Source organism: Phyllostomus hastatus, unplaced genomic scaffold (assembly GCF_019186645.2).
Source record: "Phyllostomus hastatus isolate PE091 unplaced genomic scaffold, TTU_PhHast_1.1 phas_scaffold_78, whole genome shotgun sequence".
In the NCBI taxonomy this organism is placed as follows: Eukaryota; Metazoa; Chordata; class Mammalia; order Chiroptera; family Phyllostomidae; genus Phyllostomus; species Phyllostomus hastatus.
The window spans coordinates 70,581,012-70,603,831 of record NW_025334041.1 but is presented as its reverse complement, the minus strand read 5'-3'; the positions used below and the strand labels follow the sequence as shown (position 1 = coordinate 70,603,831).

The following is a 22,820-nucleotide window of genomic DNA, read 5'->3' as shown; positions in this document are numbered from 1 at the left end:
AATATTAAGTTCTCCTAAATCTGTTCACCGTGCCTACACACAGCTCCTTCTAACCCTTTTGGCCTCTAGGTTTTCTGACTTTCAGTAATTCCCCAAAACACCAAATTTTCTCTCCCCTCCATGCTACATTCATGGTTTCTACCTATTTCTTTACATCCTTAATGACGATACATACCAGCCCATTGCTATGCTATCTTCAGCATTTGAAAGCAAATTTTATTTTGTGAAAGAAAAGGCTGCATATGAGTTAACCTTAAATTATAACTTTAAAGAGATTTTTAAACAAAGATGGAAATAAGGCTATACAAAATTCATATAGACATATTTATTATTTTAAATAAAGGTTCTTTTCTCTTTCCTAATTCTAATAACCCTACTTTACATCACTCTCCAAGTGGTCTATCCATTAGCAGATTCTTTTCAGTCTTTCTATAGCTTGTATACATTTGATTCAAAGACAAATAAAATGACTTACCATTGATTCTTCTTGGTTTGAAACATTTCTGATATTTGTAACTAGTTCTTTATTCTGGAAAGAATAAATTCTATTTAATATTACTGCATTTCTATGGGGATAATTTGAACAATTAAGAAAAAATGTGTTATGAAAAAAGTACAAAGGTGAACATCAGAGAACAAATTTCACTGTATCCCAAACATGAGTAACAAAATCCTGCTTCGGAAAAATTACTTCCTTAATCAGGAGAGTGGCTATGGTTGGTGGTGGCGGGGGGCGGGGGCGGGAGGCATGGGATACCAGGAACTAAAAGACAGCTCCAGGTGCTAAAATATTCATCAAGCTACATACTTGTGATATGCACACTTTGTTACATGTTCATTACAATATCATAAATTTTTAAGTAATCCCTTTAAAAATTCTACCAAAGATATATTTTCATTTCAGAATTTATAGAACAGAAAACAAGTTAAAATGACCCATAGGCTCACGACTCAGGAATGATTGCTGGTGACACTTTAGAATCTGACCTTCCACACTGGGAGGGAGCAAGTGCACACAGAAGGAGAGTGCCTTCCCGAGAGCTAAATGCTGACAGCCTGTGCTAAGAGCAGCAGACCACGGAGTGAGCGCCGTGGTCGCTGGTAACCCTGACTCGTGCTGCACTGGCAGAGCAATGGAGCTTAGAGAACAAGTGAGTTGACAGCAGGTCAGTGGAGGGACAGTGAAGGGACACTGCCACAGAGGGGTACAAAGAAATGGAACGATGGTGCCAACACCTTACTCCTTGGGCACTATGACATTCAGAAAGATTTAAGTCTAAAAACTAACAAATTAAGCACCTTAATGAAATGCCTGGTGAAACAGAATTTAAGCTGATATTTGTATACACTGGAAATAAAATAAATTCTGCTTTAACACGGCAAGACAAGGTACTCACGTATAATGAGGGAAACACCTGTAGGTTACTGTTGCAATCTAAGTTTTCATTTTTTGTTGTCCAACATTCGATGTTCTTGAAATAATTACCACAAAAGTCTTCACCAACACTTTCATGTTTTTGTGACAGCTCCTACCCAACGTAAAGTTTTGTTATAATGTATTTCCATACTTATCCAAGAAGATAAATAAAATTTAATATCTAAATAACACCTAAAATTTCTTCAGTTTGGACACTTGAAAATATGTAGAGCAAGGTACAGAAAAAAAGGTTTGAATATAATTTTAAGTAAAATTGAGAAACCATAACATTTTAGTCATTCCAATGTGCTCAGAGACAGTAATACATAATACAACCATAATCTTACAGTAAAAAGTGTTTAAGGTGTTTTGAAGTATACAATACTTTGTCCTGGGGCTACTTCCATCTTATACCAAGTATAAATGACCTTAGAGAGAAAGAAAGCAGCATTTAACAAGGAGGAAAGACAAACCAGATACTTGGCAACATGGAGCAAACGTGCAAACACAACTGAGGGCAGGGGACACATTCGTTCACACATGAGGACCTGGGGTTCTTCCTGCCTATATGCAGGAATAAAACCTAATGGCAACTCCCAGTCACCAAAAAAGGGTAGGTGGGCTTCTACCGGCCAACTATGGGACAACTTGAGCAAAATAAGTAAAAACAGTAATAGACTATAATTCACAATGAAGTAAAAACCAGTTGAGTCCATACTGATGACTGACTGCAAGGTAAGACTGAAGAAAAAAGAGAGAGGATCTCATAGCAGAATGCTAACACATGTAGGAGAAAGCAGATTAGAAAATCACCATGTAGCAAAGATCAGTGTAGAAACTGGAGAAAAATCAAAGGATGTGAAAATAAGAACTTATGAGGAACAGGATACATATTTACATACAAAGTATTTTTTTCCCAAATTACTGTTAATAACAAAGAGAAAAGCAGTCACTTTACAGTGGAGGAAACTGGCAGACACTTCCCCAACCAACTGACCAAACATGGGACAAACCTGAATTCTCTGGTCTGTCTGTCTGCTCAAAATATAACCTGAATCCAATCATGGGGAAACATCGGGAATACTCAAATTTAAGGACATTTTGTAAAACTAAATGGCTTGTACACTTCAAATATATCAATGTCATATCATGAAAGACAAAAACAAAACAAAAAAACAAAAAAACTACAGAAATGCAATGTGATTCTACATTGGTTCCTGTACCAAGAAAAAAAGAAAAGGGGGGGAAAAAAAAACCCCCTGCTAAAAGAGATGTTATTGGGACACTGGCAAAATTTTAATAAGGTCTATTTATTAGGTAATAGTACTGTTATCGATGCTAAATGTCCTGAATTTGACCACTATACTTTGTAATCTAACTGAATATTGTTGTTCCTAGGAAACACATAATATACACTGAAGTATTTAGTGTGAAGGGGTAAAATATTTGGGAATAAAATAAAAAAGGCAGTATTCAATGAAAATGACATTTTTCACCTCAAATGAAAAGATAATAGAAATGAAAGTATGGAAATCCACACATTATTCAAACTAGAAGCCAACAGACCCAGATCAGCTGAAAAGGAACCATGGGGAGCAGCACTGGGAGAAATGCTGGGGTGGAAACACTCGTGCCTGGGAAATACTGCAGGGCCCGGGCAGGACACACCCGGCTGCCCCTCTTCCCCTCTCTCACAGCTCCCCGCCTTCTCCCCACCCCCACCCCAAACTCCCTGATGGGTCCTTCCCTTCCTCACCTCTTTCTGAGACCTGCTCATACTAAATCTATGTATACTTAAGTAAGTTCTAGGTGTTATGTTACTAACTTTTTTAATAAAGTGAAACTTATACTTCTTTCCTAAATTAAGTTTATTTTGGTTTGTATGTGACCCACTGTCCTTTTATCAGTGGTTCCTACATGTCTGACTTAATAAACCTTTACTATCATTTTTTACAAATACAAGGAAACTAAAAGATTTGTATTCTAGCCCTGGTTGGGTAGTTCAGTTGGTTAGGCTGTTGTCCCAATATGTCAAGGTTGTATGTTTGATCTTTGATCAGGGCACACAAGAATCGTGTTGGGAACCGCCCTGCCTGGTTTCAGAAGCTGTAGGCCCCCATGGCTAAGGCTGAGTGAGAGACCTTGGGACCTTAAGCCACTGAGGAGACAAAGCTTGTTTCTGTGGCAGGGGCGCTGACTCTGCCCCCTTTACTTCACCCTGCTTGGCCTCTAGCCTGATCAGTTAGCCAATGACGGGTAAGAATCTTCAAGGGAGGGATGACCTAAGACAGGCATGGTCATGAAGGGGCCCCTAGGGAAGGATTTCGGGGACTATAGAAAAAAAGGGTGATGAATCCTTGCCCCTTGGCTTTGACATAGCCCGAGTCTTCATTCTGTCTGCGAGAAGTCTCCTTATCTCTTGGCTGCCTTACTTACCCTGCCTGACTTAAGTATGAAACAATGATAGAGGGTGGTGCAGCCCTGTGCTGGAAAGGGTGGGTTCTCCAGGCCATTAGACCTAAGAAAGAATGCATAAAATCCTATGAAACCTGCTTTGCTAAGAATGCCCTCAGTTTTTTCAAAAGGGTCTGAGCAGGAAATGAGTTTGTTTCCCAAAGTTTTATAGCCCTTTAGCTAACTGACCCTGACTCAGAATAAGCCCTCATAGTTCTTTGTATATTACCTATTGTTTGATCCTTACTGCCTTACAATGATTGATGAGCTTTACCTGTATTCCTGTATAAATTGAACCCAATAAAAGCCCATTGAGGAAAAGGCTCTTGGCCTTTCTCCTTTGAGAGATCGGCCACCTTTCTTCCCCAAGCACAGCATGTCTTGGTAGACTTATTCTCATCTGCGGAGGACTGGGGGCGGCAGGCAGAGCCCCCCCACAGAATCAACCAATGAACGATAAATAAGTGGAATAACAAATCAATGTTTCTCTCTCTCTCTCTCCCCCCTTCCTCTCTCTTTCTCTAAAATCAATAAAAATTTTTTTAAAAGATTTCTTAAAAAAAAAAAAAAGATTTGTATTCTTCTCAGAAAGCATATACTTTGATAGGATTACAGTACATATTATATAAGACCCAAAATATCTCTGTGGCACTATAATCTATATTTCTAGCCTCCTCACCAGATGAGCTAATAAATTTTTATACTTATAATTTTCCTTCATAGCTTTATATACACACATTAAAAATTTGTGTTAATGAGATATCATCTCACACCTATCAGAATGGCTATCATCAATAAATCAACAAACAACAAGTGTTGGCAAGCCTGTGGAGAAAAGGGAACACTCATGTACTGCTGGTGCAGTTAAATTGGGCAGCCACTGTGGGAAACAGTGTGGAGGTTCCGCAAAAAGTTAATAGGGCTACAGCATGACCCAGCAATTCCTCTTCTGAGTAATTTGTCCAAAAAATATGAAAACACTAATTCATGAATATATATGCACCCTTATGTTCACTGCATCGTTAACCATAATAGCCATGATATGGAAACAACCTAGTGTCTTTCAGTTGAAAGATTTGATGTGGCACATATATACAATGGAACATTAGCCATATAAAAGAATGAAACATTGCCATTTGTGATAACACAGATGAATCTTGACAATATTATGCTAGGTAAAATAAGTAGGACCAAAAACTGCGTGATTTCACTCACACTTGGAATAAGTAAGAAAAAGTAACAAATGAACTAACAAAACAAACAAAAACACACTAAAAAACAACAGTATGGTGGTTATCAGAGGGGAAGGAGGGATGGAGAAGGGCAAATGGGGTAAAGGGGGTCAAATATAAGGTGACAGAAGGAGACTAGACTTTGGGTGATGAACACGCTACAGAGTACACGGATATCAAATTATACTGTTGTATACCTGAAATTTATATAATGTCATTAACCAATATTACCTCAATATACTTTTTTATTTACTTTTAATGTTTTATTGATTTTTAGAGAGAAGAAGGGAGGAAAGTGGGAAGGGGAGGGGAGGGAAAGAAACATCCATTTGTTGTTCTGTTTATTTATGCATTCATTGATTGATTTTTGTGTGTACCCTGATCAGGGATTAAACCTGCAACCTTGGAGAATCAGGATGATGCTCTAACCAACTAAGCCTCCAGGCCAGGGTCTATAAATATAACTTTAAAAAAAACTGTGTTTTACTTACATTCAGCTGAGAATATTCATTTTGACAGGTATAATGCTTCAAATGCCACTCTATGGTAAACTTCACAGGCCCGGAACAATGGAATGACTTAACTGTTTAGGAAAAGAAAGTCTCAATTTTCAATAATAATATACATACTCCAATATAAACTTCAGGTTTCAAGAATGTCATTTAAAATAGGTTACCTCAATAAAAAAGTAAGTAAAACATACTTAATTTCTCTAAAAGTCACTGAAAAATGAGACAGGTAAATTCATCAAATTTAAATAGAATCAGTTAACCAAAAGTTGCTATACTACTATTGCATCTATATGTAAAGTCCAATGTCAAAAATCAACCGAGTGGCCAGACATGTTGACACTGCTTACCTCAGCCTAAAAGGTTCTCTTCACTGACTTACTCATTCAAAACATACTGAGCAAGCACCCCTTGTGCCAAGAAGGGACATAATGGGAATCTAGAACAGTCTCTGTCCTTTACATAAGAGGTATCAGGGGAACGGAGGGTTAACAATGAACAGGCCCCAGCATAAAGAATGGGGTGCTGCCAGGCTTGCTGGAGGAGGAGGCCTATAACTGAAGAAGGAGCAGGAGTTAGCAGGTGAGGAGGAGGGCGGAAGAGGACATGCGAATGCTCAGGGTAAGTGAGTGCCTGGCATGAGTACACCTGTCTGAAAACAGCGTGCTATGCTTAGAACACAGAGAAGGAGAGCTGGAGAAAAATTCATAAGGGTTATTATGCTCTGCTGGGGAGTTTTCCTTTTTTCTGAGTATTACAAAGGACCACCAAATGTTTCAGGTAGGAGAATAACAACACTACACAGACTGAAGAGAATTAAGTCTAGAATAAGACAAAACTCTTTTGAAAGTGCTGTTACAACATGGCAGCAAGTCATCAGAGAGAGGGCAAAGAAGCCACAGCATCTTTTATGACCTAGCATCTTAAGTGACATAGCACTACTTCTGCCATATTCCACCGGTCAGACCAACCTTGATATTATAACGCAGAGGACCACACGAAGTCATGAATACTAGGAGGCAGGGGCCATTGTGAGCCATTATGAAGGTAACCAAAGGGAACTCAAACTGAGACCAGAAACTGACTTCCAGGGGCTGTGACTGGTAGAATGTCAAAGGCACAGCACCCAAGAGTTGGGAGCTACATGGAGAAAAAGTAAATGAACTCTGCACAGATAGCCCGTTGAATGTCTGGCTGCATAGGAGCCTGCCCACGCACAGGGAGAAGCCCAACAATTCTGAGTAGTTCAGAGGCCTCACTGAATACATCAAGCCCTGGGGAGAGACACGGAAGGGTCACACCTGACAGGGTGCTAAGTCAGCCCTGGAATAAAGGCTGCTCCAGATTCATCCTAAAAGAATTTAAAATATAATTGGAAAGGATCTGATAGCATGTTAGATGACCTTTATCAGACTGAGGAAGTTTTTCTAGTTTTTTTGAAAGTTTTTATCATGAATGAGTATTAAGTTTTTCCTAATACTTTTCTATATATATATATAGAGAGAGAGAGAGAGAGAGAGTGATTATATAACATATTTTATTGTTAATATAATTACATTGAGAAATGTTCAACAGTAGCTCTATATGATGGCATCTTGAATGAGGCAGCAAATGAGTGGTCACCTAAGGGAAAGCCAGAAGACTAATCCACCAAACAATAAGGCCAGACACCAAACGACTCAATGCTTAGCTCGCAGGCACTAAAATCTGGCTCTGTGAGAACACTGAGACTCAGTCTCAGGCCTTCACCAAACCACCAGTGCAGATGTATAAACTAGAACATCCAATTACTCCCTTAAATGAACAGTAAATGAAAATGGAAGTATGACTTCTGGTCAAGATGGCAGCATAGGTAAATACGGTTCACACAACCACAAACAAATTACAACTAAAATATAAAACAACCATCACTCAGAACTATCAGAAATCAAGTTCAATGGAAGTCTGACAACTACAGAATTAAAGAAGCCACATCCACCCAGAGTAGTGGGAGGGGTGGAGATGTGGAATGGGCTGGTCCCACATCCATATGCAGTAGAAAAAACTCAGGAGGGACTTCTCAGTAGTGAGGAGTCCCAGCCCCACACTAGGCCCCCAGCCCAGGGTTCTAGTGCCAGGAAGATAAGTCCTCATAAGTTCTGGCTGCAAAAACCAGGGGAGGATTGAGTTAGTGGAAGAAACTTCTGGAGTCCCAAGCAGTTCCTCTTAAAGAACTCACACATGGACTCACACAGACACACACCTTCTGGCTGCAGCACCACTGGTGTAGTAGCTTGAAAGGCATACAGGGAGGAACTGAAGTGTCTGGCATCTAGGTGGGAGCTGGGGGACAGCTTTCTCCCAGAGAGAAATGTAGGCAGAGGCCATTGTTACTTTTCTGAGCCCTCCCCCGACAGATCCACAGAGCTATATCTGAGATTCCATCTACCTGTTGGCCCTGCCCTGGAGATCCCCTGGGAGTTTGTCCTACCCAAATTACTGGTCCACCAAGACTGTTAACCACAATTTTTCATACAAATGGCTGGTCTTGGCTCACGCTTCACAACTTCTTAAATCCTATCAAACAAGAAACAGCTAAGTGGCCCCAGGCCCAGCACTAGCAGCAGCCAGCCTAGATTCACAACTTGACTGTAGCTGGGAATCTCCAAGCCCAGCACAAATAGCAGACATCTCAGATTGCTTTATAGCTCAGGCAGGGTGGCCCTGAGCAGAACATAGGTGGGGGCTCACCTTGGCCTGCACACCAGGGAAACCCCATAGCTGGTGCACCCAGCAGACAGCTACAGACCACACTGGAGCACCATAACCTTGCCCCTGCACAGCTGACTCTCTAGATAGTGGAGGCTGGCGGCCAGTGGTTATAGGAAGTCCTTGCAGGTGACTGACCTGGGTTAATTCCCTCCCATTGTCTGCCAACAGCAAGCAAGGCTCAACTACAAGAGGGTGTACTCAGCCCACATGAAGGGCACACCTCGAGTGGCCAGCTTGGGTGAAAGGCGAGGCTGTGCCACTGGACCCTACAGGTCACCTACTGCATTAGGCCATGCTATCAAGGCAAGGGGGTTATAGCAGCTCTACCTAATACACAGAAACAAACACAGGGAGGCTGCCAAAATGAAGAGACAAAGAAACATAGTCCAAATGAAAGAACAGATCAACACTCCAGAAAAAGAACTAAACAAAAGGAGGTAAGCAATCTATCACATGCACAATTCAAAACACTGGATATAAGGATGTTCAAGGAACTTAGTGAGGACCTCAACAGCATAAAAACAGACACAGTCAGAAATGAAGGATACACTAATTGAAATAAAGAACAATTTACAAGGAAACAACGGTAGAGTAGATGAAGCTAAAAATCAAACCAATGATTTGGAACATAAGGTATTAAAAAATAACCAATCACAACAACAAGGAGGTAAAAGAATCCAAAAAAATGAGGATAGTTTAAGGAGCCTCTGGAACAACTTAAAGCATCTCAACATTCACATCATAGAAGTGCCAGAAGAAGTAGATAAAGAGCAAGAAATTGGAAATCTATCTGAAAAAACAGTGAAAGAAAACTTCCCTAAGTTGGTGAAAGAAATAGACATGAAGTCCAGGAAGTAGAGTCCCACACAAGACAGATGCAAAAAGGCCCACTCCAAGACACATCATAACTAAAATGCCAAAAGTTAAACAGAGAATGTTAAAAGTAGCAAGAGAAATGCAGTTGGTTATCTACAGTTGCTTACCATAAGATTGTCAGCTGATTTCTCAAAAGCAGCTTTGTAGGCTAGAAGGGATTAGCAAGAAGTATTCAAAGTCATGAAAAGCAGGGACTTACAGCCAAGATTGCTCTACCCAGCAAAGATATCATGTAGAATTGAAGGGCAGATAAAGAACTTCCCAGAGAAGAAAAGACTAAAGGAGTTCACCATCACCAAACCTAGATTGATTGAATGCAGAGACCTAAAAAAAAAATGGATGGGTAACAATGAACTAACTCTCTCCTGTTAGCATGCCACCCTGGATGACCAATGGTGATGAGAAGGCTGTTTGGTGAGCCTGGCACCAGAACCAAGAGGCTCAGGTGGATGCTACTTCCACACCTGCTAGCCACATGTCTTCACACTTTTGCTCCTAATTCCTGCTGCTCATTTTTTCTTCAGATGTCTTGACTGTGGTCTACTCTTAGGCTGATCTCTGACATTATGTATGGACTTTTTAAAAAAAGATTTTATTTATTTTTTAGAGAAGAAGGAAGGGAGAAAGAGATGGACAGAAACACTGATGTGTGGTTGCCTCTCGCAAGCCCCCTCCTGGGGACCTGGCCCACAACCCAGGCATGTGCCCTGACTAGGAATCGAACCCACAATCCTTTGGTTTGCAGGCTGGCACAGCCAGGCTGTGTTGACTTTTTTAAAAAAATCCAATTCTGTGTCTCACTGGTCTATATAACTTTTTTCCCCACATAACTTCTTTGCACCAGTCTTTTAAATCTTATTTGTCTAGATATTGAGACATAAATTCATTAAAGCAATCAGATGCCAAAGTTTTTTCTTCACCCACTTTGGACTTTAATTTCCTCTTAACCAGCTCCTATCAATGCTGATGATCTGATATCACCAGGCTGCTTTGAACCACCTCTGCTTTGTAGCTGATAGCTGGCCCACTTCCCTCAATAAAGACCCATGTATGGCAGACTTGACCAACAAATGACCAGAGCATGGAGTGACAGCAAAAGTACTCATGGCTTTGGATTCCCAGGAAGCCAATCTGTGTTACCACCCCCCAAAATTTCTCCTCAGCCCAAAACTTTAACCCTGGTAAACAAATTACCCAGTCAAGGTATGGAAACACAAAGAGGAAGTTGGACCACATTAAATATGATCCAATTTAAACTCATTAAAAACACTGAAAATCTCAAGATCCTCGCACAGCAGTGTTCACATGGACAACACAGTCCCTCACAAATATTTTCACTTTCATAAGCCCTAAAAGCCTAATGAAAATGTTAGCTTCTTGTACTTTTTATTTATACTATAATCAAATATATGTATTTTAAAAATTTTGAGGGGCAAAAAGGTTTTATCACAATTATGACATTTCATACACTTATAAAAGGAATTTATCTAGTTTTAAAAGCCGAGATCTAGAGTCAAATTTCACAGAAGTCAAATACTTTTTTGCTGAAGCCAACTTTATTGGACTTTAATTATAATTTTTAAAGAACGATCATATTACATGTTCTGAGACAGAAAAACCTATTCTTGAAAATAAGCAAGACTTGACGGAAACAAAAGAAACCCTTAAAATGTTAGAACCACTTAAAAACAAAATATTTGCCTAGCTTATAAAATACAATAGTATTATAAATGCTTACATTTATGTATTAGTTTATAACATATTTACATGTTACTTGTCTATAATAGAGTTATATTAGTATTGTTACTTTATAAAACTTACCAGAAAACTTGATATCAGTTGAGTTATACATAATTTTCCTAAATATCAAAGGCCCTGATTTCTAAAATGAAAAACAACATAGAAAAATCATGTTAAAATTTTCTTCCCTACTGTTTCCAAGAGTATAGCTTTACTCTGGAAAACATGTAGTTCTAATCCTTGCTGTCCTCCCTATGACCAGAGTGATTACTTTTAAAAAATATAAATCTGATCACATTACTCATTTGCTTAAACCCTTGCCCACATCTCACCTCCCTGCAGTTGGCAGGAGGCTCTGGAACACCCCTGCCTCCGCGTCCCAGTCAGGGGCCAGCAACACCTAGGAGGTGAGGGCTGCTGCCAGTGTACCACCATGTACCTGCAGTTGGTGTCTGTGTGACAGTACTTCTGATAAAATACCCAGCCCTTTCCCATACTGTGCATTTACAGCAGACCAGTGAGGAACTGCAGCTCATACAGCCCTCCATCATCAGGGCTACTCACTTCTCTAGGACCTTTCTTTCAGCTCCTCCAAAGTATGTACTCCTTCCACTCAAAAATGTACTTAAAAACCCTTCCCTGTCACTCTTTCTTCACCTCATCAATTCCTTCTTACCCTCCAAAGCCCAGTTCCAAAGTCCCTTCCTCAGGAAGTCTTCCACCATTCCCCACACCAGGCCAGGCCCTCCCTTACATGTTCTCTAGGACCCATTCTTCTTTACAACCCCTCCCACAACTAAAACTAGAAAATGTACGTGTTAGTTGTTAGATGTCTGCCCTCACCAAGAATAAAAATGCTGTGAGAAGGGACTGTGTTAAATCAACAAGTGGTTAGGAATGAAAGAAAAACAGAACAGGCAGCTCTTTCCTGAAAACCCCTCCACCTTCCCCAACATAGTTTCAACAGTAACTATAAATAACAGAATCCCCAGCCCCAGTCAACAATAAAACCCACAGCCCAGATCCCTCCTCTGAGTGCCAGATCCAGCTGCCTAAAGGTCATGTCCACTGGGATTTCCGACACCCATTCCATACCAACCTTCCCTAAACCATATACACTCCTCACCACCTCTTCCGGCACTGTTCATATTGGTTGTAGATGATGCCACCCAGTCACCAAGGCTCCTTCCAGTTACCTCACCTCCACTGCCCACCTCCCAAGACATGCCTATTTATCTCATAAACACTCCCCAAACTTAGCTCTTGCTCTCCATTCCTGCTACCACTGCCCTAACTCAGGCCCTCAACATTTTCTGCCTCCACTTCCATAATAAACTAACTCGTACCTTTGCCTCCAGATCTGATCCTGAGATACCAGCCACAGTGGAGCTCTCTTAAAGCTCGGGTTTACTAAATCCTTCAATGGCTCTCCCTCATTCACACCCAAAAGGTGCTACAAGTGGCCTGGGGGCATAACCCAACTTATAAATGGTTTTTTTTGGTTTTTTTTTTAGCAAACAAGGGGCCCTTTTTAAAAAAAGTCTTTAATTCATTCACATAATACAAATATGGATTCTGACTTTTAAAAAAGTAGACCTGGCAGTTCGTGCCTAGCCTGCCATATAGTATCCATCAGTGGGGCTGGATGGCAGTTACCCTTTTCATAAGGGGCATGCGACCTTAGTCCACTGCACACCCCCCACTGCTCCCCCCAGTCCTGAACCCAGCTCACTTCACTCACTAATACTATTTATCTCAGACCTCTCAGGTCCTTGAGTTTAGACCCCTGGCATCAGGTTCAAGGCCAAGCTACGACACAGAAGGCTTATCTTATGGTGGCCTGAGTCTCCTGTAACACTCCTGACAGAACAGCACTCAGCAGAAACAACAGCAATTTTTTTCAGTGCTGCTGCTCTACTCACTCCTTCTTTACCAAGGTGACACCTACTCATCTTTTAAGATCCAGCCAGCCACTGACTCCAGAAAGTGGGACTGGGTGCTCATGTAATATATCCCAAGAATGCCACCAGGTATGTAATTCCTACTCAGGAATCTGCTGTCCTTACTGTGTGGGCTTTGTGAGAAAAGGGACTGTTTTCTGAAACTCACCTTTGCAACAGCAATGGCCAGTGAAGTGCATGGCACACAGTAGGTGCTTAAACTATTTGCTGATCTTTACAATCAAAACCACCATTGGACAGATTTGTAGTACAAATGAAAGGAAGCTCTACTCTCAGGATCTGAAATTCTGAAAACTTGAAATAGGAAAAAATTCAGCCCATTCTTTGCAAAGAAGGGCTTTATGGGCTGCTCCTGACCTGAGTCACACAGGACTACAGATTATGTGGGACCAAGGAAAAGTGTCTCTTCTTCAGGCAGGAATCAAAGTCATTCTGTCTCCGTGGCCTTTGGAGTTTCGCCATTCAAAGTATCCTTGGCAAAGATCCTTATAGATATGGTTAAGTCATTTAGCAATCTGTATGCAGCTGATTCACTTCCAATATTGTTCACTGCCTTAGTTTAATGACACTGCCCATTCACTTCAGAAGCTGAGTATGGTTCTCCGAGCTTTGCTTCTTACTGATCAGAGAAACGCAACACACATGCGCAGGCTCTACCACTGCGGCACAAAAGAGGGCACTAACCCACTAGGATCCTGTTAGAAATGGTTGCCCTGGGTTGTAAAGATTCTTAAGATTGCTACTTTCGTTCTTATGTGCAGCTTTTATGTTGTGGGAAACATAGTTTCTGATACTACTTTTTCTGGTTGAGAACACCAAAATATGAGTTTTTGCCTTTATAACTTGGACATCATTTCCATGGGTGTGGGAAATGCGTCAAAGATAGTCGAGTCATCCCATCTAGAGATAACTCTTCGATTTCCGGTCCCTTTTTAACACGACTCTCCAAAATGCTACCTCCTGCGCTTGCCCACATCCACCCCCCATCCCACATCTGTCCCACACCCACTGGACGCCAAGTGCTGAGACGCCTATCCTGGAGGGAGAGTTCCCACAGACTGCGGCCTGCACACTAGCCCCCAGACGCTCTATCTGCACACCTAGGCTCCCAGCACTGCGGAACTCTGGGGCCCACTAACAGGGAACAGGGTGGGTGGCTCCGGCGGGTACCCCTCCCACAGGCAGAGAAAGCGGAAGCGGCATGCGCACTTTCTTCTTTCTGCCGGAACTGAACTGGAGTCTCCTGCGTGGCCTCACGGTGTGGCCTGCGAACAGCCTGGAGAGCGGTGCGGGATGTCGCTGAACACAGAGGCCAGGGTCGGTCCTCAAACGAGTCCTGAAAGGGCTACAGAGCAACCGACCCCCGCGCGGACGGACCCGTCACCCCCACTCCCCGCCTAGCAGAGGACGGGCGCCCGCGGGATGGAGCCTGCCTGGGCACGCGGGCCGAGTGGTACCACTTACGTCGCTGACCGTCATTGCCCAGAGCCCAGGCTCGGGGACGGCGCGCACTGCCACCGGGGCCCAGCAGAGCAGGCAGAGCGTGGCGCGCATCAGCAGAGCCCTCTCCGGCGGGCTGCGGCGCGCAGCGGCCATCTTGACGATGAGGCCACCAGGCTCCGCCGCAGCACCTGTGCCGCTCCGCCCCGAGGCAAGGGTGTTCGGTCCGGGAAGCCCGGGCCGGGTGGCAGTTGGAGGAGGAGCGGGAGCGTGGGAAGTAGGGCGGGCGTGCGGGGGGCGAGGCCATGGTGGGGGCGGGGCCAGGGTGAGGGCGGGGTCGGAAGGGAGCCTTGAGGCGGGGCTCTGGGCTGGTCTAAGTGAAGGCGGGTTCAGTAGGGAGCAGGTCTCTTGTCCCAGATTCCGCCTTGACACTGGGGTTCTCAGCCGTGAGAGTACGGGGTGGAGTTCCAAGTTAAAGTACTGTTCCGTGGGTCTCAGTTTCTTGTATCCGCTGCACATGCCCCTATCTGGGTCCTCTCAGCTTAGAGGAAACAGATGGCTCTGTAAATTCATGAAACGTACTTTGAGGTCGGGGTCAGCAGAACCCAAGGCATTGTGCTTTGAACAGAATAGTTAAAAAATTTCAGAACACATAAAATTGCCTTATCACTTTAAAGTTCAGAGGGGCAGGGGGTTGGGGTGCTTTGTCCAGCATTTTTGGCCATGAAGCTGAATAAATGTATTGTTGTCAAAGAGAACTATTTTTATTATTATTATCGAATGTAAATAATGTCAAGAGGGAGAATACAACCCTGGATTAACATTGTTATTAACGTACACTAGGATGGATTTATAGTTCAGAGTCCCTGGCTGTCTTATCAGTCACCCTGGCCACTTTCAGCAGGTAATTGAGGGTCTAGTGTGTACTGGAGATGACACGTTCTTCCGCCTTTCCCAGCAAGCAGTGCTGTGCCTGTGTCGGTGGGAGTAGCGGTGTCACAGGAACATCCATCACAATTTTAGAGGGTAGGTCAGGTGGGAAGAGAGGACATGAAATGACATTAGGATCTACAGAAATTAGAAGTGAGTTAGCTGTGGAAGTCAGGCGTAGGTTTGAAGGCGTTTTGGTTAAGCACAGCCTGTGCCAAGGCCTGGGGGAACTGTAAGACCTTCCAGATGACTAGATTTTGGTGTGAGATGGATATGGGAAAGACTGGGAATATTTAAACAGAACCAGAACATACAGGTCTTCTTAAGCCCCATTAGGAATATAGTGCTTTAGTCTAAGGACTTCAAACAGGCAATCATGGTTTTTAAGCAAGGTTGATGAGGTGACCAGAAACGTCATTTTTGTTGTCATATGAAAACTGTTAAGGTGGGCAATAGAATGACTAGTTAAATAATATTTCAAAAATTTTATAACCAGTTAAGAATAAGGTGCAGTAATTTAGAGTTGGTGATCTCAACCACAGAAGTAGCTGTGAAGATGGAGATTTGGAAGATTCTATAGACGTGGGGAGTGGAGAATTTAAATAAGAAAACCTGGTGATTGATTAGATATTGGGGCTTAGGAAGGAGAGGCTGGTATCATGGTTTCTGGCTGGAACAAGTGAGCTATGGAACTTCCAGAGGAGGAGAAAATGTGAACACATTAGGTCCAAGCTCTCCCTGGGAGCAATATAGTGAAAATGAATCTGATGTTGGGAAAAGCAATTGGGATTTTGTGGTCATCCTCATGTAGACAGAGTTTGAAGAGGGTGAGGCTGCCAAGGGAGACCAGAAGAGTGGGAGGAGAGGAGCAGTGGAGGCTGGATCCTGAGGAATAAAGGGTCATGAAAGGCATAATCAGCAATTGGGACTCAACCCCGGCCATGCAGGAAAGTCACTGAGGAGTTTTACAAAATACCCAGTTATCAATTCTAGAAAGATTGGAAGTGAATATAGTATAGTTTTTAGTCTACCTGGATATTCCCATAATCCTCCCCTAAGATAGCATAACCCAAAAACCACGGGCAATGTGCATAACACATCAAGACAAAGTATCCCTCATAAAGGTGCAAATACAAGTAGTTGTTATCAAGTAGGAAACAAGGGGAACAATGAGATATCCGATGGACCTGAGATAGGGAAATCCCAAATCCCCCCTAGGTACTCACTGGAAATCCAAGTTTGGAGGCAGAACAGAGGAGGAGCTCCCATACAATCTGATTTGCAAGTGAAGGCAAATGTTTGGAAGGTTCTGCAGAAGTCTGGGCCTTACACATTCTTGAATCTAACAAGTGTACACTTTCATACAGACATTGTTCCATGATGAAGAGAAACTTGGAAGCAGAATTCAAATTTAGCAGGACAGGGACAATATGAGAGAAAGAGAAGATTCTGATAAAAGTGGATGAGGTAAACAGAGCCAACAGATTGGAGCAAGTTCAAGGCCATTTTCTTAAAGTAGTTCATAAAAACAAGAGGCAGCTATAGAGGATGAAGCTAGAAATTGTATTCAGTACTTCCTAAAAGTTTAATAAAATTAATTTAATATAAGATGAGCAATAGTGAAATTTATGGAAATATAAAAGAGAATGTGGAGCAGAATATATCCCTTCTGGGAATGAAAGCATACCAGAAAGAAGTACCCACAAAAGAGCTGAAACTGCAAACTACTATTTCAAAATGAAATGAAAAATTAGTAAAATGAAAGGAGATAGGTGGTAGAATTCAGGAAAGAATTAGAAATGAAAACAGAGATAAAGACTGAGGTAGAAGGAACACGAAGGTGAATAAAAATCTTAAAAATATAGAGAGGTAAAAGTGAGATGAGTATTAAAATCCAAAATAAATGAAGATGTAAAAGTTTAAAACATTCAAATAAGAACTATGAGACTTTTTCTTCTTAATTCTCACCTGAGGAAATGTTTGTTGATCTTAGGGAGGAAGGAAGAGAGAGAGAGAGAGAGAGAGAAACATCAATTGCTTGCCTGCTGTACATACCCCAACTGATTAAACCTGCAACCTAGGTATGGGTCCTGACTAGGAATCGAACCTGCAAGCATTTTTTGGTGTAGGAACAAGTTCCAACAACTGAGCCACTGGCCAGGGCAAAATTAAGAATTTTTGAAAGAGAAGATCCTTTGTGCATTCAGGTAAAAAAAATGAAGAGTCTAAGAAAAACTCAGATTGTCATATAAAATTTTGATAATAATGCTTTGTACCAGAAGACAATGAAATAGCATCCTTAAGTTATGCTGTGAAAGAAAATGAGCTCTAAGGGCTTTTTTTTTAAAGTAAATACATTTTTTAAAGATTTTATTTACTTATTTGGAGAGAAGGGAAGGTAGGAAGAAAGAGAGGGAGAGAAACATCAATACGAGAGACAAACATTGCTCACTTGCCTCTGAGATCCCCAACCAGGGACCAGGCTGGCGACCCCAGCATGTGCCCTGGCTGGGAATTGAATTGGCAACCTTTTGCTTTGCAAGATGATGCCCAACCAATTGAACCATGCTGGCCAGGGTTCTAAGGGTTTTTTAAAATTCATCCACATGCCAGGTACAAAAATGTTGCCAATAGTATTATTTGTACTGGTCCCAAACTGGGAACAACCCAATTGTCCATCAGCACTAGAATGGATAAACTATTCTTCCAACTGAATTCAGCAATGAGTGAATGAACCTCAGCTATACAGAGTCACATGACTGAATCTCACAAAGCGCGACATTGGGCTGAAGAAGCCAAACACAAAAGGATACATATGGTATAGTTATGTTTTCATTTACAAAAAGTTCAGAAACAGGCAAAACTAACTTATGGTGTTAGAAGCCAGGATTATATACAGTGAGTTGGATTCTGCAGGGCCTCACCCAGTTTGAGCCATGGTTCTCATATTGGCCAGCAGTGCTTTCCAATGAGCAATGATGGGGACTTTGAGGTTCTGTAATTCTGATCTGTCAAATGCCCCTTGGTGGGGAATACTGACTGAAGAGGGATAAGAAGTTTTCTCCAGGGGCCAGCAATGTTTTTTCTCTTGATCTGAGTGCTGGTCTGTGGTGGATACTGGCCAGCAGTATTCATCCCTGCTGCGCATGCTCATCAAAACACGAGAAAAACATACCCAGAGACAACAGGGGCCTGTGGGGAAATAGGGACAAAAAGGCCACTCTCTCTAGGGGAGAGCATCCCCTCTTTCCACCCAAGCACGTTTTTATTAAGAATTACAGACACAGTTTGTGGATTCACAGTCTGGCAGGAAAGATCAAAAGGAATAGGTAATTTTCAAAGGGACTGACAGAACTCCTGCTGGGATTCTGGGCAGTTTGGAGTTTTATCATTTGAAAGGACTACAGGGCCCAAAAGTCTAGTTTTGTTTTCCTGTCTGTGCCTTCATATTTCTAATTTAATAACATTCTCCAGCAAGCAGATCTCACAGGATCTTGCATATTCTATGTTCCAGGCCTGATTACCCCGGGGGTCCCCAATTCTGATCTGGGCTGTTTCGCCCCTGCTATTTCTGCAGGCCTGAGTCAGGCAGAGGAGACAAAGGCAGCCAGGAGACTTGCAATACTCACAACTAAGAACAAGGACTCAGGCTTTGACAAACCCGAGGGGGCAGGGGTCGATGTCGATCACCCCTTCATTTCCACAGCCCAGAGTCTCTTCCCTGAGGCCTCCTCATGATCATACCTGTCTTAGGCAATTCCCCCCATGGGAAATCTTACCAGTCATTGGCTAACTGATCAAGCATAGGAGGCCAGGCACAGAACAGGCAGCGTTCATGCCAGGGAAGTAAGTTTTGTCTCCTTAGAGGCTCCTGGTCTGGAGGTCTCTCACTCAGCCTAAGTCATGGGGGGTTACAGCTTCCTGAGATCAGGCAGGGCGGACCCCAACACTGGTCACATAGGAGAGTTAGTTCAGTGTACCAATCTGTACACTTAGTTGTGTACTTTTCTAAATGTGTGTTAACCTTTAATTAAAATGTAAAAGAGAAGAGATAAAAGAAAATATATCCATATGCCTATTTTTGCAAAAATAAAGGAGAAATAAAACTGAAATAATGAAATGGGTTAGCTATAGATAGGATGGAAGGATTAGAAATAAGAGTCACTTCTATTATACTTTTTGTTGGTTTTGACTTTTGAATCTCATTAATGTTTTACATACTGAAAGAATTAGAATAAAGAGTTCTGGCCAACATGGAGGCATAGGTAGAAACACTTTGCTTCCTCGCACAATCAAAAGAGGATATCAAACAATCTAAAAACAATAAACAACCAGAAGTGCCAGAAAATCAAACTGCATGGAACTCCAGCAAACAAGGAGTTAAAGAAACATTCACTCAGACCTGTAGGAGGGGCGGAGGTGGGAGACCGACAACGAAGTGGAGACAACTCACAGCGAGGCAGTGGACCGCATGGGCCAGGCAGGGCTGACTGAATGGGAAACTAAGACTCAGAGTGGCTGTAAACTACTGTGGGGGTTACCATGGCGGGTGAAACCCTCAGTCTCACACAAGAGTTCATTGGAAAGTGGGGCTAGAGAGGAGCAAACAAGCTGCATTGTTCCCTCTCTCACCCTTCCCCCACAGAGACCACCACAAAGAAGCCAAGAGGGCTGCCCTGCCCTGCCCAATACCTAAGGCCCCGCCCCTTAAAACGTAACAGGCATGTGGAGACAAAGAAATATGGCCCAAATGAAAGAGCAGATCAAAGCTCGAGAAAAAGAGTTAAGTGACAGGGAGATAGCCAGCCTATATAATGCAGAGTTCAAAACACTGGTAATCAGGATACCCACAGAAATGATTGAACTTGGGGGTAAAATGAAGGATGAAATGAAGGCTACCCAAAGTGAAATAATGCAAAATATCCAGGGAACCAACAGTGAAGGGAAGGAAACCAGGACTTGACGATTTAGAACAAAAGGAAGAAATAAACATCCAGTCAGAACAGAATGAAGAAACAAGAATTCAAAAAAATGAGGAGGAACTTAGGAACCTCTGGGACAACTCTAAACATTCCAACATCAGAATCATAGGGGTGCCAGAAGGAGAAGAACGAGGGCAAGAAGTTGAAAACTTATTTGAACAGATAATGAAGGACAACTTCCCCAATCTGGTGAGGGAAAAAGAATTCCAGGAAATCTAGGAAGCCCAGGGAGTCCCAAAGAAATTGGACCCAAGGAGGAACATACAAAGACACATCATTATTACATTACCCAAGATTAAAGATAAAGAGAGAATCTTAAAAGCAGCAAGAGAAAAGGAGACAGTTACCTACAAAGGAGTGATCATAAGACTATCAGCTGGTTTCTCAAAAGAAACCTTACAGGCAAGAAGGGGCTGGAAAGAAGTATTTGAAGGCAAGGACCTCCATCCAAGATTACTCTATCCAGCAAAGCTATCATTTAGAATGGGAGGGCAGATGAAGTACTTCCCAGATAAGGTAAAGTTAAAAGACTTCGTCATTACCAAGCCCTTATTATATGAAATATTAAAGGGACTTATCTAAGAAACAGAAGAAGATCAAAAACTATGAACAGTAAAATGACAACCAACTCACAACTATGAACAACTGAACCTAAAAAACAAAAACTAAAAATAAGCAAACAACTAGAACAGGAACAGAATCAGAGAAATGGAGATCACATGGAGTGTTTTCAGTGGAGAGGGGGAGGGGAATAATGGAGGGAAAAGGTACAGGGAAGAAGAAGCATAATTGGTAGGCATAAAATAGATGGGGAGAGGTTAAGAATAGTATAGGAAACAGAGAAGTCAAAGAACTTACATGTATAAAAAATGGATATGAACTAAGGGGGGATACTGGAGGGCTGGGGGATGCAGGGTGGAGGGAGGATAAAGGGGAGAAAAAATTGGGAAAACTGTAATAGTATAATCAATAAAATATACTTTAAAAACCCCTATAAATAAAAATAAAAATTTAAGCCACTCTTCTGAAAAACAGAATTAAACTAAAATCAATAGAGGAGCTAAATGGAATAAAATTAGAAACAAGTGAACATACATAACTTTCAAATGAATAAACATAGCACAATGAAGGGAGAAAACAACTTTCTCAAGATTTTTTTTTATTTTTTTATTAAATTCATTGGGGTGACATTGGTTAGTAAAATTACATAGGTTTCAAAGTATACAATTTTAATATATTGTGTTGACCACCCTAACTCTCCTTCTATCACCATTTATCCCTCCTTTACCCTCGTCTACCTCCCTCCATACACCCTCTGGTAATCATCATACTGTTGTTTGTGTCTGAGTTGGGTTTTTTCTTCCTAATCCTGTCATCTTTCTCGCCCACCCCCACAATCCTCCTGGCCTCTGACAGCTATAAGTCTGGTCTCTATGAATCTGATTCTGTTTTGTTAGTTTATTTTGCTTGTTAGTTCCACATGAGTGAAATTATATGGAAATCATTGTCTTTCTCTGACTGGTTTATTTCACTTAGCATAATGCTCTCCTGGTTCATCCATGCTGTTGCAAAGAGTAAGATTTCCTTCTTTTTTATGGCTGAGTACTATTCCATTGTGTAAATGTCTTGGTTGCTCTGTCCACTCATCTAATAAGGGACACTTGGGTTGCTTCTAAATCTTGGCTTTTGTAAATAATGCTGCAGTGAACATAGGGGTACACATATTCTTTTGGATTAGCATGTTGGGTTTCTTTGGATATATTCCCATCAGTGAAATTGCTAGGTCATAAGGCAGTTCCATTTTTAATTTTTTTGAGGTAACTTCATACTGTTTTTACAGTGGCTACACCACTCTGCATTCCCACCCATAGTACACAGGGGTTCCCTTTTCTCCTCATCCTCACCAACACTTGTTTGTTGATTTATTCATGACCAACATTCTTACAGGTATGAGGTGATATCTCATTGTGGTTTTAATTAGCATTTCTCTGATGATTAGTGACATTGAGCATTTTTCATATGCTTATTGACCATCTATATGTCCTCTTTGGAGAAGTGTCTCTTCGTCCTTTGCCCATTTTTTAATTAGATTTCTTGTTTTTTTTTTGGTATTGAGTTTGGAAAAGGTCTTAATAAATTTTGGATATTAACCCCTTATCAGATGTATCATTAGCAAATATGTTCTCCTATTTAGTAGGCTGTCTTTCATTTTGTTGATGGTTTCTTTTGCTGTGCAAAAATTTTTTAGTTTGATGTAGTCCCATTTGTTTATTTTTCTTTTCTTTCCCTTGACTGAGGTGATGTATAAAAGCTGATGCAGACACTGGCCCGCAGTGTCCGAGTCATTATGGATGAAATGAGACATTCACATGGACTACTGAGTCCGGTGGAGGAAAAGAGACAGCATGCCTTTTCTCTCAAGGGGAGCAAAAGCCTTGGCCCTTGCCGTGACCTGCCTTTATTGGGTTTCTCAGCACATTACATGATGGTCCTCATTTACTGTGCACAGGTTCGCTTTAGGTGGTTAC

General features: G+C 41.8%; 1 protein-coding gene across 2 annotated transcripts in view; it reads right to left on the bottom strand.

The window, feature by feature from the left end:
• The window catches only part of TMEM87B (transmembrane protein 87B), a 51,990-nt gene extending 37,333 nt beyond the window's left edge, over positions 1–14,657 (bottom strand). For both annotated transcript variants that reach the window (XM_045827650.1, XM_045827651.1), the window contains exons 1-5: positions 14,405–14,657; positions 11,061–11,121; positions 5,595–5,686; positions 1,398–1,529; positions 476–529 (exon numbers count right to left, since the gene is read on the bottom strand). In XM_045827650.1, coding sequence (XP_045683606.1) covers positions 476–529; positions 1,398–1,529; positions 5,595–5,686; positions 11,061–11,121; positions 14,405–14,536 — 471 coding nt within the window. In that variant the 5' untranslated portion in view covers positions 14,537–14,657. The remainder of the gene's footprint in view (positions 1–475; positions 530–1,397; positions 1,530–5,594; positions 5,687–11,060; positions 11,122–14,404) is intronic.
• Positions 14,658–22,820: the final 8,163 nt, after the last annotated feature.